The sequence below is a fragment of the Brachyhypopomus gauderio genome, chromosome 18 (assembly GCF_052324685.1).
Source record: "Brachyhypopomus gauderio isolate BG-103 chromosome 18, BGAUD_0.2, whole genome shotgun sequence".
In the NCBI taxonomy this organism is placed as follows: domain Eukaryota; kingdom Metazoa; phylum Chordata; class Actinopteri; order Gymnotiformes; family Hypopomidae; genus Brachyhypopomus; species Brachyhypopomus gauderio.
Window position 1 is genome coordinate 4,249,735 of NC_135228.1, and position 26,098 is coordinate 4,275,832.

General features: G+C 43.1%; 1 protein-coding gene, 1 long non-coding RNA gene and 1 pseudogene across 7 annotated transcripts in view; 1 reads left to right on the forward strand and 2 right to left on the reverse strand.

Moving 5' to 3' along the window:
• Positions 1–98: 98 nt before the first annotated feature.
• Positions 99–26,098, reverse strand: part of LOC143482196 (NACHT, LRR and PYD domains-containing protein 3-like) — a 49,471-nt gene continuing 23,471 nt past the window's right edge. For 4 of the 6 annotated variants that reach the window (XM_076980478.1, XM_076980477.1, XM_076980480.1 and 1 more), the window contains 9 exons: positions 13,567–13,743; positions 9,081–9,257; positions 8,583–8,759; positions 8,273–8,449; positions 7,977–8,153; positions 5,852–6,028; positions 5,364–5,540; positions 5,047–5,223; positions 100–3,908 (listed from right to left, as the gene is read on the reverse strand). In XM_076980478.1, the coding sequence (XP_076836593.1) occupies positions 3,902–3,908; positions 5,047–5,223; positions 5,364–5,540; positions 5,852–6,028; positions 7,977–8,153; positions 8,273–8,449; positions 8,583–8,759; positions 9,081–9,257; positions 13,567–13,743 (1,423 nt within the window). In that variant the 3' untranslated portion in view covers positions 100–3,901. Of the gene's footprint in view, positions 3,909–5,046; positions 5,224–5,363; positions 5,541–5,851; positions 6,029–7,976; positions 8,154–8,272; positions 8,450–8,582; positions 8,760–9,080; positions 9,258–13,566; positions 13,744–26,098 lie in introns of those variants that run through there. The other 2 variants (XM_076980479.1, XR_013122160.1) reach the window with 2 other exon arrangements.
• On the forward strand, positions 17,667–17,876 carry LOC143482469 (U2 spliceosomal RNA; annotated as a pseudogene).
• On the reverse strand, positions 21,810–26,098 carry LOC143482226 (uncharacterized). The gene is made up of 2 exons (XR_013122168.1): positions 25,967–26,098; positions 21,810–22,327 (listed from the first exon to the last, which is right to left on the reverse strand). It is a non-coding gene; the product is annotated as an uncharacterized LOC143482226 (long non-coding RNA).

Below are 26,098 nucleotides of genomic sequence, written 5' to 3' on the forward strand. Positions count from 1 at the left end.
ATGACATACTATACCTATGGACTTTTTTTTCTTCAAGTGGCGGGAATGGACTTCCATACATCAGAATCACAATCGCCTTTATTGTCATTATAATTTGCATTACAATGAACTACCAGAATAACCAGCAGGGATCATAACCAGCAGCTCCAGAAAAACAAATTCACAACACACGGGAGTCAGAAAGATTTCTAAAGATGAATTAGAAAACATCTAAATACAGAAAAATAAGACGTGTCTTAAGACAATTGGGTAAGAATAATAAAACATGTATGATTGTTCTCATTTTCAGTAGAGGAGGTATTGAGGGGCAGACACAATGACGTTTATAGAATGAACAAAATGTTTTGATTGAGGGTCACACACGGTAGTATTGCACCAAAATTAAAAATTTAAACATTTGGCTGAATGTCTTTTAATGTTGTTTAATTAACTTTGCCACATGTACACCATTGCATAAATTAAATGGGCTACATGTATTTTTGTCTTGACAAAACAAAGTTTTTCAATCATGAGGGAGTTTTTTTCACTGTGTGAAAATATAAAAAAAAATACAGTGCTTAATATCTACAAAGCAAAGTAGGCCTTATCAAGACGAAGGCATCACTTGTCTAATATTGTGGAGGCTAGCTTTGTTAATGTTAGAAAAAAAATCATTCACAAAGAGTTTGTTAAGTCATTTACAGTGACAACTGAAAGAACAAAATGATATTACCTTAGTCAGACAAACTAAAGGTAGAACTGGCAATATTTTGTCTGACATTACCTGCAACATTTATTATTGGCATGTACTCACCCATTTAGCAAATGACTGCCAAAAGTGTTCCGTTGTCTGTATGAGTACTGGGCAATGACAAGTTGAATCTATCTTGAGACTATTTTAGTTTTCCAAAGTGTTACATGAAAGTTCAATAATATTGTAACTTAAGTATAAAACTTGTTTCTCCCCTGTAACATGTCTTCATCATCCGACATAAACACTTCTGTGATTTAATGTTCACTTATGTGTTCATCATTTGATAAACACTTCTTTGATATTGTAGCGTCGGGCCAATGGGGGGTGCCAGAGGGTGACGTCATTACCCATGAGCCCTTGCGGTTCCGGCCCTGTTATGCGTATTATGTGGTGTTTATGTCTGTATAGTGTTATTAATGATTATTAATTGTGTGTTATTAGTTAAGTCACCCCAGTCCATCTTTTTATGTACATGTACATTATTCGAGTTCCCCCTCCATGTATGTGTAACGTTGCCGTCTTCATGACCTCCCCATGTGTTTCACGTGCAAGACCAACCTAATTTAGGTCTTGTGTTTAAGCTGATTGTGTTAATTGTTCTTGCGAGGTGAGAATCAAACCTGTTTTTAGCAAGAATGGACTTTTCTGTAGCCTCCTTCTCCCACGCCACAATATTTAATGTTCATTTATGTGTTCAACTGGCACTTCTGTGATATGTTCACTTATGTTTTCATGACAAACACAGTAGTTTTAATTTTTTATTTTGTAGTTGTAAAGGGTGCCCTCAGGGTCTTAAAAAGAATTAAAAGTTGATAAATGAATTTTGGAATAATTAGGCCTAAGGCTCTTAAAGTATTTAAGTCTTTGTTTTAACCAATACTTTTGGGGTATTGCATTTTCGTTGATATTTTACCTTTGCCTAAACAACTTGACTGCAAAAAGTAGCTATGCATAAATGTATATATTTTCCTCACTGCAACTATTAAAAATAACGTGCCGCTGTCGCCTGTAAAGCATCCAGAGACAATTTAATTTAAATCATAACTGGCGCTATAGGATCATTAATGGCCCAACTGATCCAAGTCCAACATCTTGAGAAGATGTACCGCTTTGTACCCGGGTGCTTCAGGGTAGCCAGGATGCAGTGAGCTCGGGCACAGACGCTGGTGTTGAAGGTGAAATTTGTGTGATTTCCACATCAACCACAACATCAGAACATCAAAGTGCTTTGACATATTTCTATTTTTAATGCTAATTTCTGACCACTCAATTTAAACCTTAGATATTTTATTAAACAGTAATAGTCCTTAGTCAGGGCATCACTGGTGTCTTACCATAAGACGAGTGATCCTGAGGAATGTTTCATTTTATATTATTAACAAAATAAAATTGTTATAGTTCCTGTTCTAAAGGGGGTGCCCAAGAGTAACTATTAGACTAACTCTGTGCAGAGAACCAACTCATAGCTCTAAGTGAACATGTAAACATGTGGCCTCACTGAGTGTGTGATGGCTGTTAGGCACATAGAGCAGCACATAGAGCAGCTGCAGGCGCTCAAGTATCAGGACACCATAATCAAACAGCTGAGGAACAGCAGCACCAATCAGGGCAATGGAGACCAGCCAAGCCCCACCCACACCTATGACATCACTCTCATCACTCAAAGGAAGGATGACATATGGAAATGTTTCTGTGTGTGTGTGTGTGTGTGTCTTGGGGTCCAGAAGACATGGGGAGGACACAAAGTTCTCTACAGCATTCATGATCACACATTCACACTAACACATGTAACCATGGAGACTCGTGTACAATCATGTGTGTGATTGGTCGTCCTCTTCTCTGTAAATGAGACTCTGATCAGGTTCAGCGTCAGTGTCGAGAAGCCTCTCGCTGCAGCCTGCAGGAAGGCGGAGTTGGACATCCAACCCCGCCCACATCCAACTCCACCCTCTTCTCAAGTCCGAAGCCACGCCCATGTTACGTTCGAAACTCGGACTGTTTTTGCTCCCAGTAAACAGAACTTCCAGAACTATTTACGTGTGTTTTATAAGTGTTTTAAGTGCAGAAGTACATTTTAAGTGCATTTTCAAGTACTTTAGCCTAAATTCCAGCACTTTTCAAATCTGAAACACAATGCAACATTAAAATTGGTCAGGTAAATGTTCCTTCCCCTGTGTTTGAGGGGTGTTTCTTTATACTACCACATATCGTTTCGGACAACACTGCAAAGAATGTGACACGCGCGAGGTGTGCGGAGTCGCGCGCTACGGTCACTCACGAAAGTATAACTAGCTTTATAGGGGAGACACGGAAAGGCATCGCTAAAAAGGAGAGCTCTTATGTGATTTAGGAATGTGGATCTTGTGTTTAAAAATGTCTTTTATAGAATTATTTGTTCAATTAATTGGTTCAACGCAGACAGATTTCTTCATAACTTATAATTAGTAGGCTTGAAAGTTACTGGATCGAGGCAGACAGTTCCCGGAACGCACCCTTCAAAATGAAAGAGTTCCCGGATCCTGTTCTGGCAGGATCCGGTTCAAATTAAGCCCTGATTACACCCCTTCTCCATTACCAACATTACCAACATACCCCTTCTCTATCACCAACATTATCAGTAAACATTACCATTTTAATTGTGTACTTATAGTAGCAGAGTTACCAACTCTCACGCATTGAGCATGAGACACACGCATTTGACCGTCTTCACACGCTCTCACGCCACACATCCGATTTCTCACGCCGAAAAAAATCTAGTTTATTTACCTCTGATCTACATCTATGAGTCAATGAGTTACTAGTTCGCTCTGGCGCCAACCACCGGCGATCGATCTATCGCGATATAATACTTAATTTGTGTCCATTTTACATCCCCCCGTCAACAATTTACGTTCGCCACCCAATAAATAAAAATAATGAATAACATACGTGTAACGATACACAAAGTAAACAAGGTATGTGTAAATTAAGCGCAACGACGTGTCTCGAACACTTGTGAGTTATTATGCATATTTTCAAGTGCCACACAGTTATTCTCGAATGAAGAAGTAGTGGGTTGGCGCACGACAGCGCATTAGAGGGTGGAGTTGGATGTGGGCGGGGTTGGATGTCCAACTCCGCCTTCCTGCAGGCTGCAGCGAGACATACTTGTCAGTGTCTCCATAGTGGTCAGATACTGTAAGACAGAGAATAGGACAGAATCATAAGACATGAACACACACTCATCACAGTCAGACATCACACTCTATACACAAGTCAGTGTAACTCTCTCTCTCTCTCTCTCTCTCTCTCTCTCTCACACACACACAGGTTTGGTACCTGTCTGCTATATTGTGTAGTAATATTCTTACAGATTTATATCAGTACATCAGTAATGTTAATCAGCCAATCCTGTCATGTTTGAGGCCTAGCTCATGTGGACTACATTACCCACAATCCCCACGTTCCTTGCCAGTCTACTGTTCATTAGTGTCAAATGTGTCTGGTTATCCCTAATGTTTCTATTAATACCTGTGTCGTTATCCCTAATGTTTGTTTGTTCATACCCGTGTCAGTCTCTCTGCGTGAAGTCTCTCTCATCTTGTTTCTAAACGTACACAGAACTGTACTGGATTTGTGGTTCTGACCTTAGACCTGCTCTCACCATTTCTACTCTATTTCCTGTCAGATTTGTCTGCCTGTTCACTTGAGTGTATTGCTGTTGGCATTGGCTTGTTTTCTGAAGCAGTTTATGGCTTTTCATTTAATTTTAACCTGTGTATGACTCACTTGTGCACACCAAACTTCACAAATCCCTACAGAGTTCTGTATGAGCTCACTGTAACCATCCAGTTCTCCAGCTCATACTGTGGTTATGTGTGCACATGATAAACTACATTTGGGTTTTAGGTTTATGTTACTGTAACTGTAGGTGAGATTGTGTCTCAGTAAGTTTGTAGTGTGTGTTATTAAAAACCTACTGAACTTTGGAGCCATGTAAATACAAGTCTCCTCTCCCTCTCAAAACACACTCTATTTTAACCCACCACACACACATTCAACCCCTCCACGTTGTGTGTGAGGATCGGAGTAGAATATTAAAGCTGTTTTAGTGTGTGAGTAAAACAAAAATGTGCATGTGTGTGTGAGTAACATACAGAAATGTGTTTACATGTTAAGGAAAGAAACAGATACAGTGGTGTTTAAGTGTGAGATATGCAGAGATTGTAGAGATTGATGTGGTCAGAATAGGTGTATGAGTTAGGAGTGTGTTTGTGTGTATGTGTGTGTGTGTGTGTGTGTGTGTATAAAGACCCAGCAAGACAGTAACTCACTCTAGTTTCTCCAGTGTACAGTGTGGATCCTCCAGTAGAGCAGAGAGCTGTTTCACTCCTGAGTCTCCTGGTTTATTCTTCTTCAGATTCAGTTCTCTCAGGTGTGATGAGGGGTTTGACCTCAGAGCTGAACACAGAGCAGCACAGCCTTCCTCTGTAATATTGCACCTAGAAAGACTGTAGAGAGAAGGAGAAACACTCACAGATAAACACACACACACACACACACACTCGTGCAAACACACACACCATGTGTGTATTCAGGAGACATGCAGTGATATGTGTGTGTATAGAGACCCTGTAATTCAGTAACTCACTCTAGTTTCTCCAGTGTACAGTGTGGATCCTCCAGTAGAGCAGAGAGCTGATTCACTCCAGAGTCTCCTGGTTCATTGTGGTTCAGATTCAGCTCTCCCAGGTGTGATGAGGGGTTTGACCTCAGAGCTGAACACAGAGCAGCACAACCTTCCTCTGTAATACTGCAGTCAGCCAGACTGAATACAGAAAAGGAAAAAGTCACATTACAGATCAAAACACACAATGATACTATGTGTGTATTCAGGAGACATGCAGTGACGTGTGTGTATGTGTGTGTGTGTGTGTGTGTTTGTAGAGAAAGAAAATGAGCAAGAACGTGTATGTATGTGTATCTAAAACAGGTAGTGAGTGTCACGGAGAAAAATGAGACACTGGCTGTGTGAGTGTGTGTGTGTGAGAGAAGAAAACATTTTGTGTGTGTGTATGTGGGACTGAGAGGGGAATACTGATTGTGTGTGTGTAAAGACCCAGTAAGTCAGTAACTCACTGAAGTATCTCCAGTGTGCAGTGTGGATCCTTCAGTAGAGAAGAGAACTGCTTCACTCCTGAGTCTCCTGGTTTATTCTGGTTCAGATTCAGCTCTCTCAGGTGAGATGAGGGGTTTGACATCAGAGCTGAAGACAAAGCAGCACAGCCTTCCTCTGAAATACTGCATTGAGACAGACTGTAGAGAAAAGAAGAAAAACTCACAGATTAACAGTCACACAGACACTGTGTATTCAAGAAACATCCTGTTATATTCGTGCTGTGTGGTATGACTAACATTCCAAGTATTTTTCAATATATCAGTTTCATGCCGAGTTAACTGCACTGATTGCAAGAAGAATCACTCTAGTAGAGTGGTTAAGAGTTCCATCTTACCTTCATTAATTTACAACATATTTAAACAAATATGGTTGCATTGCACTGAAGGTCCAAATATCTTACATTATCTTTAAGCCCAGGTACATTACCCAGTATTCAACTATTCACTAAATAAATGTGAGAGAGAGTTTTCATTCATCTATAGGGGTGACCTGCAATAGTCGCTGATTCGACTATAGTCGACTATACCCCCTAGTCGACTATGAACGTCATAGTCGAATGTACCATTCTAACTGCATGGGGGTGCCCAAGGATGCAGCTAAGCATTAGTTGTTACATGAAATGTCTTTGTTTTCGTTATATATAGCCTTTTGTCAAATTAAATCATCCTAATTTCTGTTAATAAATATTTAAAAATGATGTTTGCGCATTACCAATAGGCATCTTCCTTACTACACATTAATAAATCACACCCTGCTGTTGCACAATCCAAACGAGCGGAGCTGAACACGCTACAGAATACGCGGAGCACCTGCTAAAAAACTGGCTACTTAAAAACTTCAAAAGTATTTTGAAAAACATAAAGATGAATCAAACAAAGTAAAGTGCAAGTTATGTCATCAACGTCTTTCATTTCGTACGACAACAACCAACATGACATACCATTTAAAACGCGTAAGGCGAAAAAAAAGCGTTTGTCGTTTCAGTCGTGTCGTCTCGTCGCGGTGCATCTCGGCAAGTAGCCTATAAACATTTTTTGTTGTTGTTTGCTTTTAAACCCCGTTACTTTAACCTTTCCTTGTATTTTGCTGTTGTGTGGCAATTTTTTATATTTTCAGGCAGGCATATTTTATTTAAAATATTTTGTGACATTTTGCACAGTGCCTGTCTGACAGTTCGATATGCGCAATGCGCACTGACGGTTAACGTTCTCTAACGTTTCATAAAAAAATAAATAAAAGCTGAATAAAGCCAACCAACCGTGTTTATTCATTTATCTGAGTGTTTTAGGTTTTTACTTTGAAGAGGAAAAAAGTCCTGATGGGATCGGGGAACGGGATCCCGTTTAAGGTGGTCTAAATTAAAAATATATATATATAAAAACATTAGTCGACTATTAGTCGACTAAAGGGGAAAGCTGACGAATCAGATTCGACTATGAAAATCCTTAGTTGAATACACCCCTATTCATCTACAGTAGGTAGCTAGTTACGTCTGAATTCCTAGAATTCTATATGCAATTAATTTTCAGATTTAGTTTGTTTTGGTCATTAGTATTTAATTTACATTTGCTAACTATCTGTAGCTACAGATTCACAATTAAGTCAATATGATTTTTGGCAATTGATTTTTATTGCACAATTGCGGTTGGCACAAACCGGTTTATAATATAAATTATTTTATATGTCATGGTACGGTGGGCCCCCTACCGGTTGTCTCCATCTACAGCGGCAGTTGTCGTTGTTGTGTTGTGTTCGTCCCTCAGGTGGGCGGATCCCGTGATCCGTCTCACCTGAGGGTCGTTTGTTTGTCTATATATGTCTTGTCTTTGTACCAGTTGACCGCTGGTCATTGTATCTTTAATTCGGAGCATGTCACAGGTTTTTGGTTTGCGCACTTTCTCCATTAAACCATACTTTTTCCCTGAGACTTGGCGTGATCGCTTTCATTTTATTTCGCACTCCCTGCCCGTCACATTATAATATAGAATAAAAACCGGGTTTCAATAGGAACTAGTATACTGCCCAGCAATAAGTGATGTGTGTATGTATGTGTGTGTATAGAGACCCAGTAAGTCTGTATCTCACTCTAGTTTCTCCAGTGTACAGTGTGGATCCTCCAGTAGAGCAGAGAGCTGCTTCACTCCTGAGTCTCCTGGTTGATTTAACCCCAGATTCAGCTCTATCAGGTGTGATGAGGGGTTTATCCTCAGAGCTGAAGTCAGAGCATCACAACATTCCTCTGTAATACTGCAGTTATACAGACTGTAGAGAGAAGGAAAAAACTCCTCACACTTACAGATCAACACACACAAACACACACTCACACAAACACAAGCACTGTGTGCGTTCAGGAGATATTAAGTGACATGTAAGTAACTCACTTTAGTTTCTCCAGTTTACAGTGTGGATCCTCCAGTAGAGCAGAGAGCTGTTTCACTCCTGAGTCTCCTGGTTTATTGAAGGCCAGATTCAGCTCTCTCAGGTGTGATGAGGGGTTTGACCTCAGAGCTGAACACAAAGCTGCATAGCCTTCCTCTCTAATACCACACCAAGTCAAACTGTAAAGAGAAGAAAAACCTCACAGTTACAGATCAACACATACACTCGCGCAAACACAGACATTCTGTGCATATTCAGAAGATATGCAGTGATATACAGTGTATATACAGAGCCAGTAAGACAGTAACTCACTGTAGTTTCTCCAGTTTACAGTGTGGATCCTCCAGTAGAGCAGAGAGCTGCTTCGGTCCTGTGTCTCCTGGTTGATTGTTGTTCAGATTCAGATCTCTCAGGTGTGATGAGGGGTTTGACCTTAGAGCTGAAAACAGAGCACCACAGCCTTCCTCTGGAATACTGCACATAGACAGACTGTAGAGAGAAGGAGAAACACTCACACTTACACATTAAAATGGACACACTCGAACAAACACAGACACTGTGTGTGTATTCAGGAGAGACATGCAGTGAAGTGTGTGTGCACGTGTGTATACAGAAAGAGCATGAAAGTATGTGCATGTGAAAGTAATTAATACAGTGATAGTGTGAAAAAGGGGATCGTGTGAGAGAGAGAGATGAAAAGGCATATTGGTTGTGTGTGTTTGAGTGACTGTGTGTGGCAGAGACAGAGAGGGAGAGAAGAAACTTACCGTGTGTATGTATAAGTAAAGAGTCAGTAAATCAGTAACTCACTCTAGTATCTCCAGTGTACAGTGTGGATCCTCCAGTAGAGCAGAGAACTGCTTCACTCCTGAGTCTCCTAGTTCATTGCCGTAAAGATTCAGCTCTCTCAGGTGTGATGAGGGGTTTGACCTCAGAGCTGAACACAGAGCAGCACAGCCTTCCTCTGTAATACTGCAGTTACTCAGACTGTAGAGAGAAGGAGAAAAACTCCTCACACGTACAGATCAACACACACACACACAGACACTGTGTGTATTCAGGAGAGACATGCAGTGATGTGTGTGTGTTCAGGAGAGACATGCAGTGATGTGTGTGAGCTCAGGAGAGACATGCAGTGATGTATGTGTGTGTGTGTGTGTGTTCAGGAGAGACATGGCTCTTTTCATTTTCACTGGGTTTTGACATGTACATGTAGCTGACTCACAAACACGAGCACAGGATGAGACGAACACACACAATTTATACACATAACGTAACAAGCACCGCAGGTAGCATGTTAGACTAACGAGACAAGTGAACACACACAACCAGCCATGCCCACGGATGTACATTTAAAGACACGGACGACGTTAACACGCCCGAAGGGAGGAGTCTGGGCAAGGACGGATTAAGGATGGTCTGGGCCCCTGGGCAAAGAGTTGCACAGGACAGCCCCCCCCCCCCCCCCCATCCCTCCCGCGCACCACCCCTCCCCAAAAACATAAATAAATTAATACATTAAACAACCTGTCACTAACTAACCCTAACTCAAGAGTCTATTTTATATAAGTTTCTTTCTACTCTTCTTTCTTGCAAAGTCATCCACTAATTCATCGAAATTAAGCTGTCTGACCAAATCTGATTCAATGGCCAGAAGTGACAGTGAGTTCAGGCGGTTTTGGCGCATCCTAATCCTGAGTTCATTCTTAATACGAGCCAGTTTGGAGAATGAACGCTCCCCTTCACAATTTGTGATAGGCACAGTCAAAAAAAGTCTAAGTGCTATGTAGACATTTGGAAAGGTTGACTGTATATTCAAATTTATCATGGTTTTGAGCATTTTACTAGGATGTTTTTCTTTTTCTGTTATGAATGATTTGTATCGTATCAATTCATCAGCCAAGCTCATGATCAGATCTGAAGGATATGCTGCAGCTCACTCGCTTTAGCCTTTAAAGTGAGCTCACTGTTGGACATATTGTCAGGCATGAAAAGAACATCAAATAGCTCAGTTAAGTGTGTGTATGCATTCAAACGGTGGTTGAGACAGGACACAAGTTTGTCAATGACAACATTGAAAGTTTCGATCCAAAACTTGTCCTTTCCGTTAAATGCTACACCTGGCTCTGCACTATCATCAGACATAATTTTGTGCTTCTTTGTACGCTGGAGGTCATGCCTGTACTCTTGGGAGACAGCAGTGGTGACATTTAAAGCTGCCCCTTCAAACACCTCAAAGTTGTCTTGCAGTCTCGTAAAGACAAAAGAAATTGTGTAGCTGTACATATGTCAATATCATGCTTCTGCAGCTGCAGGCTTGTGGCTTGGAACCTCTGTAGTATTGTGTCCCAGAAGTATGCCATGAAGGCCATCTCCAACGTGTCCAATTTGTCACAGAGTGCAGAGGCTTCACTTCGAGTTACACATTTCTCCTCCATATCTTTAGACATATCATTCAATGCCTCTCTCAGTTGTGCATAATATTTCCAAAGAGCCTTAGTTGACTCAGCTTGTGCGCTCCATCGAGTACCTGACAGTGATTTCAGTGTGAGTTTGATATCAGTATCACGGAAAACCTTTCCCCACCTGTGTGTAGATGATGCACAAAATGTGTACATTGCCTGTACAAAGTCAAAAAAACGTCCAGCTTCTGCCCAACAGCGTTGACACCAACTAAATTCAGTGAATGTGCTGCACAGGGGACATAACAAATCAAAGGGTTTCTTTGTTTAAGATGAGCTTGGACTCCACTTTCCCGACATGTTACTTGCATTATCATATGACTGGCCCCTACAGTTGGATAAGTCTAGGCCCAGATTCTCCACCATAGCAACGACACACTCTGCCAAACTGTCCCCACTATGGTTTTCAATAGGCTCAAAAGCTAGAAAACGCTCAACTACATGTCCGTCATTATTAACAAACCTGAAAATAAAAGTAAGTTGGTCCACATGAGCAAGGTCTGGAATGGAGTCAACTATAACAGAGAAGTATTTTGATTCTTTGATCTCATTAACAATTGCCTGCTTTGTTCTCTGTCCCATCAAATGGATCAATTCTTCACACACTGTTGATGATAAGTAGGACACAGAACCTTTTCCCTTACCTCCAAACCTTTGGAGTTGCTCAGCTAGGAATGGGTCAAATTTGGCTAAGAGTTCTATAATGCCCAAGAAATTACCATTGTGGGCTGATCCTAATAGCTCATCATCTCCCCTGAAAGCAAGTCCCCTCTCCCCTAAAAACTGGATGACTGCAACAACTCTTTTCAAAACTTCCCGCCAGTATTGTCTTTCTGCATCAATTTGTTTGACAATATCAGAATCAATTGTTGCTGTGCCTCTGGAGCGATTATAAAATGCTAGCATGCAAGCCCTATGCTCCACACTCCCCTCATGCTCACCAATCTGCTCTGAATGTTTCCTTGCCCTCCTCATTTGAAAAACAACACTCACACGATGCAGCTGGCTGGTCTGATTGTGGTTCTGACACACCTGCAACTTTCCTTTCATGGTCTTTCTGCTGCTGGTCTGTGGTAGACTGGCAGGGCTGGCATTCCTGCTCTGCACCTAACTGGGTCTGCAAAGGTACATAGTCACTGACAGGTGACACTAAGCCAGTGGTGGAGTCAAGGAGCCATGGTAAACGACTTCTATGGAAGTCAAGGGCCCCATAGCAGGAGCCCTCATGATCAAGGGCCCTCTAATGGTATGCCCTGCTCTTCTCTAGGGCCCCCTGGTAGGGGCTCTCATAACCAGGGCCCTCTAAAAATATGCCCCCCTTTCCTAGGACCCCTAATAGCCAGAAGTCAAAGTCAGAGCAGTGCCACAACGCCTCATCCATTTTCCTAAGGGGCCCAAAAGCATGGCTAGGGCCCAAAAGCATGGCTAGGGCCCCCAAGAGGCCCTGGGGTCAAAGTCTCTAATAGTCAGAGGATCCTTAAAATGGAGGGCCCTCGGAAATGAAAATATATTGTACCATAAATGTTGATAGGCATCGCAAAAAGTTTTCGGCCAGGCCCCCCCCCGGGGCCCCCTGATCTCAAGGGCCCCTGGGCGCTGGCCCCACTGGCCCGGTCAGTAATCCAGCCATGGGTCTGGGGCTGTATCATGACTCACAGAAAAACTGTGAGAAAAACTCACAGCTCAATACACACAGTCACGCAAACACAGGCAGAGTGTGTACCCAGGAGAAGCATGCAGTTATATGTATGTGTGTTTGTGTGTGTGTGTGTGTGTGTGTGTGTGTGTGTGTGTGTGTGTGTGTGTGTGTGTGTGTGTGTGTGTGTGTGTCTGTGTGCAGTGGCGTGCACACATAGACATCAGGTGGTGCTAAAGCACCACCAACTCTGCCCTTTATCAACGAAAGTGCCCTTTTGAAACTTCGGTTTTCATTTTACTGAGGTCGGTTTGAAATGATCTTTTGAAAACCTGAGCGATTAAAAACAATGCCCTGAAATGAGCCACCACCTCGCACACACCCGACCTCTCTCTTCCTTTAACACCAGATGCGCTGCAGCAGCAGTTCAGTTCAGCGAGTGGAAGGAAGCGTCTTCAGCACAGCACACACGCTCACAGATAGACTTCTTCTCCCGTCCCCACCAGCCAGGTCACATACACATCAAGTAAAATCGTACCCTTTGCCCTCTAAGCCCAATGTGAAATCATTTTGTTGTGCAGTAAAATGTCTCATACAGCACCAAACTACTCAGCATTTTTAGCTGACTGGTCACCTGATAAACTAGTCGCTCTAGCCCAAATCAATGATAGATAACGTGAGGACGACCACATACAAATAATTAAGGTAGAGTTTGCAAATCTATGTGTTAAGCTGAACGTTTTCTGTTTTGTTAGGCAACATAAATTAACACATTCATTTGTGAAAGAAGAAACGGGAAGTTCCCCATTACCTGTGAAAAATGCCCATCTGCATTCATGTAATGACAACACTCAGTAGCCTATAACTCCTTCTCGTACTTTTTGGTCTTTGGTTTACTAATTGCAAAATATATGCAACAAGGCCTGCAGACAGTGGAGGGTAAACAGAAGTTAACTGAAGGACATGACTGTATATAGTTAATATTGGATATGAATTTTATCAGTTGGCTGCGTGACTTTTCTCCATTGGAAACTCACGTTTAGAGAACGTTACAAATGTGCTTGTAATTTTTTATATAATTAAGTGTACCACGTGCGCTAAAAAGTGCCCTTCAACCCCCCCAGAGTACTTGCCCCCCCAAAATGTCTGTGCACGCCACTGTCTGTGTGTATAAAGGGTCAGTAAGTCAGTAACTCACTGTAGTTTCTCCAGTGTACAGTGTGGATCCTCCAGTAAAGCAGAGAGCTGCTTCACTCCTGAGTCTCCTGGTTGATTGTAGTTTAGATTCAGCTCTCTCAGGTGTGATGAGGGGTTTGACCTCAGAGCTGAGCACAGAGCAACACAGCCTTCCGCTGTAATCCTGCAGACAGACAGACTGTAGAGAGGAGAAAAACTTACAGATCAACACACACACAATAACACTAAACCACTAAGTTTTGTTCTACTGGAAAACAATCATAGTGTGAAAAAAATGAAGCGATCCATCAGAACACTGAACACCGAACGGATCTCTCTCTCTCTCTTTTAATACACACTGTATGTTTTAATTTGTTTTAATTGTTGTAAGGTGACCTTGAGTGTCATGAAAGGCACCAACAAATAAAATGTATTATTATTATTATTAAAATGTATTAATATTATTATTATTATTATTATAAACACATAAGGGGGTAAGATGGTGAACCACATGTTCTCCACATGTGTACACGTACATATTAGGGGTGTCACTATTTCGATATTTAATCGAAATCGATCGAAATTATGTCACGATCTCGAGCCTCGAAGTCAAAAAGAGGATTGATGATCCCTCCCTCTAACCTACGCAAGCACCCACACTACGCAAAGTAAAGCCTGGTTTACCGTGAAGGGTAATGCTGCAGGCCAGAGCCCTGGTGGGCGTGGGTAAAGAGCGGAGCATGTGTCAATCATTTTCGACTGCAGCCAATCAGATATTAAGACTTTCGTTGTCAATCAAATTTTATTAAGCCAATTATCAGCCAGTTAGCTGTCAATCATTTTTTACTGCAGCCAATGGCGTTTACGTCCTCTCCTACACAGCAAAAACTGGAGTGTTAAATTTTCAGAGTTAAACATTTCCGAGTTGATTTTCACTCCCAAAGAGTAATTTAACACTGTTAGATTTAAATGATGTTCAGTGTTAGTCATCGGACAGAGTTGATCAAATTAGAGTTAATCCAACTAAATGACTCCCGCAAAGATGTAATTAAACTCCGCCCACGAATTTCACTTCGGCTGAGAGAGTGATTGATAAGACACGGACCATATGCAAACGTATGAAAATAATTCCGTACACCGCGACTAATACAAGCAGTACTCAAATCAACATATCTCACTTGAACAGAGGTAGAAGGGACAGAACGGCGCTTTGGCAAGTTGAAACAGCGAAGGATATCGGGAACAGTGTGGGGATGTTAATATTCTTAAAAATGAACATGGCAGTGTAGTTGCAGCAAATTCAGTGACATCCTTGGTCAGGCTCTGTTTGCACTATTTGCACTCTGTATTGACAGAGAAGAACTTTTTGTTTTGCACATAATACAGTGAGTCCCGCTTAACGACGGGTCTGGTTAACGACGGACCGGAGTTATGACCGACTTTTTATTTTATTTCGCGCGGTGCGCGGAGGAGCAGTAGCAGCACAGTGGAGTGTTGTGCATGAGAACATTGTTAGTTTTTTGTTAGTAAACATTGTTTAGTATTTACGATTAAAGCGTATCTAAATCTAGGGTCACGTTTAACGACAAAAACTGATTAACGACGGACTTTTCAGTCTCTAACCCCGTCGTTAAGCAGGGACTCACTGCGCTTGAAAAAAGGAGAAATATTTTTATTTTATTTTAACTTTTATGAAATTTTTATTTCAATTTGTAGAGGAAGAAATTTATAAAAAATTCATGCTTACATCATGCACGTTAGGAGTTATAATAAAACATTTCAAAATGCATGTGTAACTCAGTTAAATAAAAGTCTGTTGTCCAGTCATATAACTTGTCATTTTAGTGTTCTTAAAATCTCGTGAGCTGAGTGTATTGTCACACCCCTACTGCTTCGCTATGCTACCCTCCATCATGTGGAATAATGACCTGGTTGTATGGATTGTCCTTGTTTGGGCTGTATTGTCGATGGTATTTCAACCCTCGTCAGCCCTACACCAGTAATCGGCTGCTGAACTTCTCAAGCTGTGGTTCAAACTGTCTTATATGACACCGGTACTCCACATTTACCCAGACATCGTTCGGCCCTTTCAAGGCCGATACATCCACCGCGTGTCCCAACGGAACTTCCACATCGACGACGTGTCAGCCATAAATACCATTTGGTCTAAAACTCGTTGCCCTCTGAGAAACTCAGTGGTAGCACAGTGGAGTGTAGTGTTGTGTACGATAAGCCCACCTCGGCAACGCGATCGCTCTTTCTTACGCTGTACGCACGAGAACATTGTTCGTTTTTTTCTTTACTGTATTTACGATTATAGCGTATCTAAATCCAGGGTTGCGCTTAACGACGAAAACTGCTTTACGACGAACTTTTCAGTCTCTAACACCATCATTAAGCGGGGACTCATTGTAATATTGTTTGCTCTGGAAAAAATGGATAAATATTTAATTTTATTTATATAGAAACAGTCACACTTCAATACATATAACACAGAAACACAAGAGACAACTCAGATGTGTATTAACAAAAACAGGCAGGCTTGTGTACAAGACAAACGAGCCTATGGGAAACAGGTGAGGAGAATTAACAGGTATGGGGAATTAAATCTAACAGGGTCTATAGGAGGATTATGGGAGTAGAAGCACAGTACCAGGTGTGCAGATATGACATCACAAGAAGATGATGATATTTTTCAGGACTGTAAATCAGCTGAGTGGACAGAGCTGGTGGGCTGAGGAGTACAGAAACCTCTCCATCTATCTATCTATCTATATATATATATTAGTGGTGGGCAGTTATCGTCATTAACGGCGTTCGTTAATTTGATACTCTTATCGGGCGATATAAAAATGATCGCCGTTAATCTATTCTTAAAGGGTTAGGAACTGGGTCAAAATAGGTAAGCAAACTATGATGACATTCACCTTGATAGCTCGGTTGTATTCCTAACAAAATTGCACAGTAGGGGCGAGAACAAGTTTTCAAACCTGTGAATTACAAATCGCACGTTTGTTTACATGGATGCAGCCACGAAGTCGCCAGGTTTGCTTAATGGAAAATTCATTTTTAAGAAGCTTCCTAATGGAGAATTGACAAGACTAAAGTTGTTTGCACCTTATGCGTTGTTAACGCAGAATTATTTATTGTAGGAGTTCTTGTAGGTCTTAGTGTTGTCAAAAAAAAAATCGATATATCGATATGTATCGATACTGAACATTCTGAAACGGTACAATACTCGTTTCCCTTAAGTATCGATTCTTTTTACATAAAATGCGCTTTCGTTTGAGCCACCCAAGCTGCCGTAATGCTAAAATGGCAGCTAAAGCAAACGCAGTGCTGTTGGATTCGAAGCAGATACAGATGGAAAACCGAAGGACACAAACAAGCCAGTTTGCAAGCGGTGCTTTTGGAACATTTCAACGAAGGGCGCTAAAGCCTGGTTGAGTGACCATAGCGCTCGACTCCGGCCACCTCGCGCGAACCTCTGCGAGCGGTGGAGGCGTTTATACTTTCCGCTCTGCAGTGTTGTCCAAAACTATATGTGGTAGTATAAAAGAGACACCCCTCAACAAAAGGGGAATGAACACTTACCTGACGAATTTTAATGCTGCTTTGTGTTTCAGGTTTGAAGGTGCTGGAATGTAGGCTAGAGTACTTTAAAATGCTTGAAATTGTAACTACTTCGTTTCACAACCAATATCTGTCTGACTGAACAGTTCACTTGCATTACGTTAACAAATACGAGCCTCTTGTAATTCCAGGACGAAACATGAGAGAACGTGAAGACGTTAAGATTGGGCGTTTTGAAAATAAACAACCATTAAATAATGTGGTAAAAAGTGCAATATTTCGAATCATTTCGAGTATATGTATAAATATTTAACTTAATTAAGTTTAACGTGCTCGGAAATATTGGTACAAGCGCTTTAATTCCACTGTAACGTCTACTCCGCCCCAAGCTATGTGAGATCTTCGTGTTTCCCTTAGTTATGTTTTTTAGTTGAATCTCCGTAGCGTTCTCCTGTCAAGCCCCTTGATCTCGCCGCCCATTGTTAGTCTTGATCAGCTGTTTATGTTTAACTCCTTGATGTGTTTGGTTTATATTCCCGTGTTATATTCCTCGCTTCTCGGCCTTTTGGCTAAGATCAAGTGTAGTATCGTTGATTTTAGATTCTTTATCTAATTTTAACATTTTTACTACAGCTTTACATGCAGATTTTATTGTGATTTTATTAACTTGTTGTTCTGCTTGTGTTTTTTTTTAAACAGGAGGAGGACTGGGCGGAACCTAATGAGCACCTGGTCTGGTGGCATTGCCCGCCGACCAAACGCTTGGGAACTGCCCAGTTTCTCCTCTCTGTTTTTAGGTCCAGCTCGTCCCACCGTCTTCAAGGAACCCGGGTGGCCAGGAACATCTTTGCCCCTGGAGGACGGCCGGAGGAACTGCGGGCTCCCTCTGCTCTGGGTCTCTCGGCAGGGGAGAGCAGAATGGCCGACGGCGGGACTGGGGGACCGGCGCTGGGTGGCAGTCGGCCGGTCGAGGCCCTGGGGCCGAGGTCAGCCTTCTCGGCGGGACCTGGTTTGGGAGCAGGTGGAGGCCTGCTCAACACGGCCAGGTTCCGCTGGGCTCCCGGGGAGGAGAGGATCCCTTTCATGGAGAGGGTCCTCTTCATACGGGGGGTGCTGATGGGGGCCCTGGGGATCGGGATCGATGACCTGATCTGTGCCCAGCGCAACGAGCCCTCAGCCTTCTTTGAGGTTACCTTCTCCTCTGCCGATGTGTACCAACGGATCCTGGAGAAGAGGGATGAGCTCAAAGTACATCCCTTGGGGAAGCGGTTTGTGGTTGAACCTCTGTGGGGGATGGGCCGTATTGTGGTAACCACCCACATGTTCAACCCATATGTCCCCTCGGAGCATATCCGTAGGTTCCTCCAGGCCTACGGGGAGGTCCACCCGGGGGAGAAGTATGTGCGGGATGAGCTGGGGGTGTGGAATGGGCGCCGCCAGTTTATAGTAACATTGAAGGAGAATGGCCGGGGGGGGGTGATGCATCCTCCCGCGCAGTTTGCCTTGGGCACTAACCGAGGATATCTGTTTTACAGGGGTCAGCCTGCCCATTGTAAGGTGTGCCGGGAGTATGGACATAAAGAGGAGAACTGCCCGGGCCGGAGGTGCTATAATTGCCTGGATCCTGGACATGTGGCCCGGGACTGCAGGGGTCCCCGGAGGTGTAGATGCTGCCGCGGCGAGGGACATTTGGAGCTCTCCTGCCCCAACGCTCCACAGTCATATGCTTCGGTGGTGGTTTGGGGCAGGGGCGAAGAGGCCGCCGCGGCTACCTCCGGGGAGCCCCAGCCTACAACATCAACAGGGCCCCCAGCCGGCCCCAGTGCTTCAACGACTAGCGGAATGGGGACGGCAAAGGGCAACCTTGAAGGAGAAGACAACGGAGCAATCCCGGGTGAAGAGGAACGTCGGCGGGAGGGGGAGGTAAGAACAACTTCAACATCTCACCTGTTGTGTGCTCCCCCCCCCCAGAGAGACGGGTCCAGGCTGGCCGGGCAGGCCAAAAAAGCTACTCCCGGCACTACCAAGAAGAGGACGAGGGTGGGGCTGACCCCTCCCAAGGAGGCCCAAGGCAACAATAAGAAGAAAGCACAGGAGAGGAGGACAACTCCCCCACCCCCCCAGGCGGAAAAAGCGGCGCCCGTGGGGCCCAAGGCTTCAACCCCGAGGCAAAGCGTGTGGGAGAGCGTCATTTGTATGGGGAGCGTGGTGGAGCATGTTCCCCTGTCGGAGGACAGTTCAGAGGACGGGGGAGCGGCTCGGGACATGGACAATCCCCCCCTGTTTTATGACGAGGACTTTATGGACGAACTTTTCCCTCCCACACAGGGCCCCACCACACTTTTTAAGGAGGACCCCAGCCAGCTCTCACATCCATCTTAAAGTGGGACTAATCTGGTTGGGGGACCAAGGACAGCAAGTTTTTATATTTTTATATCTGCATGTGTTAATATTTCTTTAGCCAGCCGTGAAGTTTTATATCATGTGAATGTATATTGTTGATTTTATGGAAACATTTTATTGAAAATTTGTAAAATTTTGAACATTGAATAAAGGAAAGGAAAAAAAAAAATGCTCGTCGTTGTCTGAGTGTGCACGTTTTCGTGTGTTTCTACGTGCGCATACTGCGCTATTTGTTATATATATTAAACGTGACGTCTGTAGCAAAGCAAGGATTCCGTGTCTCGTCCTTCACGCCGCACCCGACGTCACAAAATAATAAACATTATTATTATAGGAAAGTTGCTCATAGAGCTAGGCGGCAGGCGTGAGGAAATGACGGAGTGACACGTCAGGCAGCAAACCGGCAGAAGGCGGAAGCTTTGGAACATGGCGGCAGGCCGCTGCTAAACAAAATTAACAATATTTTTTATTACCCGCTAACATAATTTAAGACAACCTAAAAATATAGCATAATAATCTCTGTGTTTGTTTTTCTTTTACATAGGTATCAACGGACGCAACAACTCTGGAGCATTGCAAAGATTTGGACAATATATTTACGTATATTGACAACTGCTTCGATAGAATTATCATGAGCAAACCAGACAAGACGCCATCGACCAAGAGGAGCCGTGCCGAAGCTTCCCCGGGAGCGGCTTCCCCACACACCTGCAACACGGCGGACATCCTGGAGTCCATCAACACCAAACTGTCTAGGTTTGACGCGCGCCTGGCGCTGGTGGAAATTCTCCACCAAGAGTTTCAGGCGTTGCGTGAGTCGGTGGAATTTAGCCAGCAGCAAGTGGAAGCACTCGCGGCTGAAAATACGGTTCTCAGAGAGTCGGTGAAATCGCTCACCGAGGGAATGACCCGACTCTCTGAAGAAAACAAAAAAATAAAGGAAACTGTCATTGATCTTCAGTCCCGCAGTATGAGAGACAATCTTATATTTGCAGGTATCCCGGAGAAGGCGGACGAAGACCCCGAGACTACGGTGAAAACATTCATACAGACTCACCTAAAAGTCTCAGAGGCAACCGTCAAAACCATCAGCTTTCACCGCGTTCACCGCCTGGGGGGGAAACGGCCAGATGCGCGGAGACCCAGACCGATCGTGGCAAAATTTGAACATTTCAAACAAAAGGAACTGCTGAAAAGCCGCGGCCGGGAGCTGAAGGGAACCAACTTCAGTATTAACGATCAGTTCCCCAAAGAAATCCTGGAGCGACGCAAGGTCTTGTTTCCCATCCGCAAGAGTTTCATCCAGGCAGGATCCCGGGCTGTAATATCAGTGGATAAACTCTACGTAAACGGTCAACTCTACCGCGACACCAACACAACACCATGGCTGTTCTAAACAGGTGAACTGTATCAACACCGACACCAACTCCTTACTACTCATTACTTTTCGCCTAGAACAACAAGACATGTTTAATTTAAATAACTAATGCCGGTCTAATTAGCACCGTACTGTATGTTTTCCGTCATTAGTCCTAGTTGTTTATACTTTTTTTGTTGTATATGCACTTTCAGTGTACGTCTCCTTTTCCCTTCCCCTCTCTTTTTCTCTTTCTACACTCACCCAGCGATTTGTTCACCCACTTTCAAGACTGCAATGTATTGTATGCACACACACACGCACATGCAGGCAGGTAGGCAAAACAGACACACACGTAGACATATAGCACAATCTCACACTAACACACAGGAGATACACACACATAACCGATTCATGCAGGCACAGACACACAGGCATGTAGCGCAGACGCAGACACATACACGAAACATTCAACACAGGCATACTACACAGAAGTGCAACACACACACCTTTAGCAACCATCCAACACTCAAACAAGTAGTTTTAACATTAGTTCACTGAAGTTCGTCACATGGAATGTACGTGGAACTGGTTCGAGGGAAAAGAGATTGAAAATTTTTAATCGGCTAAACGACTTACAAGCAGATATTGTCTTTCTACAGGAAACACATATGTCTAAAACACCTACATACACACTGGCCTCTCCTCAGTTCCCACACTTGTACTCAGCCTGTTACAACTCAAAACAAAGGGGGGTGGCCATATTAATTAACAAGAGGATAAGCTTTTCCATTAGCAACAATATAACTGATCCAGATGGTAGATATATAATACTCAACCTATCCATTCTAAATATGCGTTTATGTTTTGCTAACATATATGGGCCGAATGTTGACGACCCCTCCTTTTTCCACAATATTTTCACTGCACTCTCTGATCACTCTGACACCAAACTAATAATAGGAGGAGACTTCAACTTGGTACTTGATCCAGATATCGACAGGCTCAGTACAGCAGTGAGTCAAAGGAACTGGCAGTCTATAGACACCCTAAAACAATATATGAACGATTTTGGGCTCTCTGATGCGTGGCGTTCACAACACCCCACTCTCCGGGACTACTCTTTCTTTTCGGCAGTACACCACTCACATTCTCGTTTAGACAACTTCTTAGTTAGCAATTCCATTATGACAGATGTCACAGACACTTGTATTCACCCTATCACTATCAGTGACCATGCACCGGTCTCTCTCTCTTTGACACAGAAAAGAACCACACCAGCAACGAGGAACTGGAGATTAAATACATCATTACTTAAGGAACAAGATTTCATTAATTACTTCAAAAAAGAATGGGCAACATATTTAGAATATAACGATCTACCAGGTACCTCTCCGTGTGTTCTTTGGGAAGCAGGGAAGGCAGTAATGCGGGGGAAAATAATATCCTACTGCACACATAAGAAAAAGACAGAAAAAACACAGGTATTAGAATTGGAAGAAAAAATAAAATCTTTAGAAGCTGCCCATGCTGCTTCACCACAAGAACACACACTGAACAAGCTGAGGAAACTCAAACTGGAATTAAATGAAATAATAGATAAAAAGACACAATTTTTACTGCAAAGACTGCGCTGGCAGAATTTTGAACATGGCAATAAATCTGGAAAATTCCTTGCTAATCAGTTAAAGCTTAATAAGGAAAAAACAACTATCTCCTCTATTAAGAACTCAACAGGCAGCATTATTCACGACCCACAACAAATAAATAAAGCTTTTAAAGAGTTTTATAAAGCTTTATACGCATCACAGATTAATCCATCAGATTCAGCTATTGAAGAATTTATTAATAATATAAATCTCCCAAAGCTAGAAAACGAACAAATTGTTGCACTGGATTCACCACTTGCTCTGCCCGAATTACATGAAGCCTTACAGCAGCTACCAAATAACAAAGCTCCAGGACCAGATGGATTTCCTGTAGAATTCTACAAAGAATTATGGTCTGTGCTAGAACCAACCTTTTTTAGAATGGTAAATCAAATTCAAAAAGATCATGTCCTGTCTCCAGACATGAATTCTGCTAACATCAGTGTACTTCTAAAGCCAGGCAAAGACCCTACACTTCCTTCCAGCTATCGCCCCATTTCACTCATAAACGTAGATCTTAAAATTATTTGCAAAGCACTTGCCAGAAGATTAGAGGAAATCACCCCACTTATAATACATCCAGACCAGACAGGTTTTATCAAGGGTAGACAATCTGCCAACAATACACGCAGACTAATAAACATAATAGATTACTGCATAATTAACAAATTAGAGACTACCATTGTATCTTTAGATGCAGAAAAAGCATTTGACCGGGTAAACTGGAAATATTTATTAGCAGTTCTACACAAATTTGGATTTGGCCCATCCTTCATTAACTGGATCAAAGCCTTACATAGTTCTCCTAATGCACGGGTTAGGACAAACGACATCACCTCACAAAGCTTCACTCTGCAAAGGGGCACCAGGCAGGGCTGTCCACTATCACCCTCACTTTTCGTTCTCTTCATTGAGCCATTAGCAGCAGCAATTCGACAAAATGCAAATATTACAGGAATTAACACAGGAACCACAAACCATAGGATAAGTCTCTACGCAGATGATGTATTACTTTTCCTACAGAACACACAAGCTTCCCTTCCGAATACAATCAAACTTATAGACAGCTTCTCTTCTATAACAGAATATTCCATCAACTGGGGCAAATCAACAGTTTTGCCTATAAACTGTAGTTTCCAGAACACGACCACCACTCCACTACAATCAGGTAATATTAGATATTTAGGCATACATGTCTCTGCTAAACTGTTAGACTTGGTGCAGTTAAATCATATCCCTCTATTAAAAACAATAGAAGATGATCTCACACGTTGGAACGCTTTACCTATATCACTCATGGGGAGAGTGGCTACCATTAAAATGATGGTTCTACCCAAAGTTAACTATTTATTCTCATTAATCCCAAATAAACCCTCTGCTGCTTGGTTTAAATCCCTAGATTCAAACATCTCAAAATTTCTATGGAAAAACAAGCCATCAAGAATAAGTATGAAAACCTTGCAAAAGCCAAAACGCAATGGTGGCTTAGAATTACCAAATTTTTATCAATATTTCTTAGCCAATAGATTACAGTACATTTTAAAATGGGTCAAATACGACTTAATAGACAGGCCATGGTTGGACCTAGAACAAGCATTTTGCGGGAAAATAAAACTCTCAGACCTACCTTACATTAGCTCTAATATTAAGCGTCAGGACTGCTTTAAAAGCCTTAATATAAATACTTCACTGACAGCCTGGTGGGAATTCCTTAAATTAACTCGGTCCCCACTCATCCCATGCAAACTAACACCCATTTGGAACAATCCAGACATCTGTCAGAACAAGAAAGTACTACATTTTTCATCATGGCATGACAGGGGAATAAAAAATTTAGAACATGTTATTAAAGATGGAAACTTTGTCACATTCCAGGAACTTGTATCAGAATATGGAATAAACAACAGTAGATTTCTGGAATATCAACAATTAAAATCCATCATTCAACAGAGATTCAACCGCAATCAACTGAACTTAGAAATATCAGCATGGATAACTGAATTTTTTAATCTATATACTCCTAAATTATTATCAAAATTGTATAAATTATTGTTAAAATTTGATGACTCAATCTCCCTTCCGATAGCCAAATGGGAACGAGATCTATTTATTAATCCAGATCAACATTTCTGGACCGACATATGTACAAATATCTTCAAAATAAGTAAAAGCCCCAACTTACAACTTATACAATACAAAGTCCTTCATAGAACACACTATACAGGACAAAGGATGTTCCAAATGGGCCTAGCACAATCAAACATATGCACCCACTGTACAGGCAATATAATTGATAACTATATGCATGCTATATGGGATTGTAGGCCTGTTAAGGAATTTTGGCAGAAGGTATGTGTAGAATTGTCCACGGGGCTTAAAAGCTGCATCCCAACTTCCCCCAGACTGTGCATCTTAGGAGACGTCAGTGAATTAGATACAGAGGCAGACATATCACACATAGTTCTCACTGCCCTATGCATCGCCAAGAAAACCATTCTTATCAATTGGAAAACGAAAAAGGACCTGCATATTACTCATTACAAAAATTTATTACTTGATCGCATCTGTCTGGAGAGAATGTCTGCTTCCTCTAAAGACCAGTTGGAGGAATTTAATTCTCTTTGGTCCCCACTGATCAGTTCCATTAGCTAGTCGGGGTGGTTGGCAGGGGCCTCGGCCCCCGGAGGGCCGGTTGGTGGCTGGGGGTCGACCCCGGGCAGACTGCTCGTGCCGGCCACTTTCTGGGCGGGGGGGCCGAGGCTGCCGACCTGGGATGGCATGTGCTTGCCCTGGCGGGCGGTGGTTGGGGGGGGCTTGGGTGGCGCTCCCTCTGGGCTCTGGGGTGTGGGGCCGGGGCGTGGGGGGGGCAGGTGCTGGCCCTCGGCGGGGTGGCTGGCCTCCCCTGTGGGGCCGGGTGGCGGGACCCGGGGCCTGGTGCCTGGGGCCCCCCGACCCCGAGCTGGGGCCCTGCCCGTGCGGGGGGACCTGCGCCGCTGCGGTTGCGCCGCTGGGGGGGGGGTGGGTCGGTCGGCCTGGGTCGGGGCGTTGGGTCTGGGCCTTGGGGCTCCGAGGTGCCTGGGTAGTGGGAGTGGGGTGGTGGATGATGGGGATGTCTGGGGTGGGCCGGGAGGTAGGGTTCCGGACTCCGACCAGCATGTCCTCAATACTGTTGATGTCTGTCATCGTTTGTTCACTGTGCGATTGGTATGGTTGTGGGTGCATACACAGGGGTGTGGTGTATATGGGACTAGCATGTGTGGGTGTATATGTATGTGTAGATATATATGTATATATGTATGTATGTGTATGTATATATTTATATATATGGATGGATGTATGTATGTATATGTGTATATATGTATATATTTATGGGTTAAATGTGTGTGAGTACATACGTGTATGAAAGAAATGTGTGTCTAGGTGTATGTGGATGTGCGGACCGGCTGCTCTCTGTGGTGGGGGTGGTGTGGATCCGGGCTTGGATGTGGTGGTGGGGGGGGTTGCCGCCCTGGTCTCCCCGGGTCGACCGCTCCCTGCCTTGAGCTGGGGGGGCAGTGAAGTTCGGTGCTCAA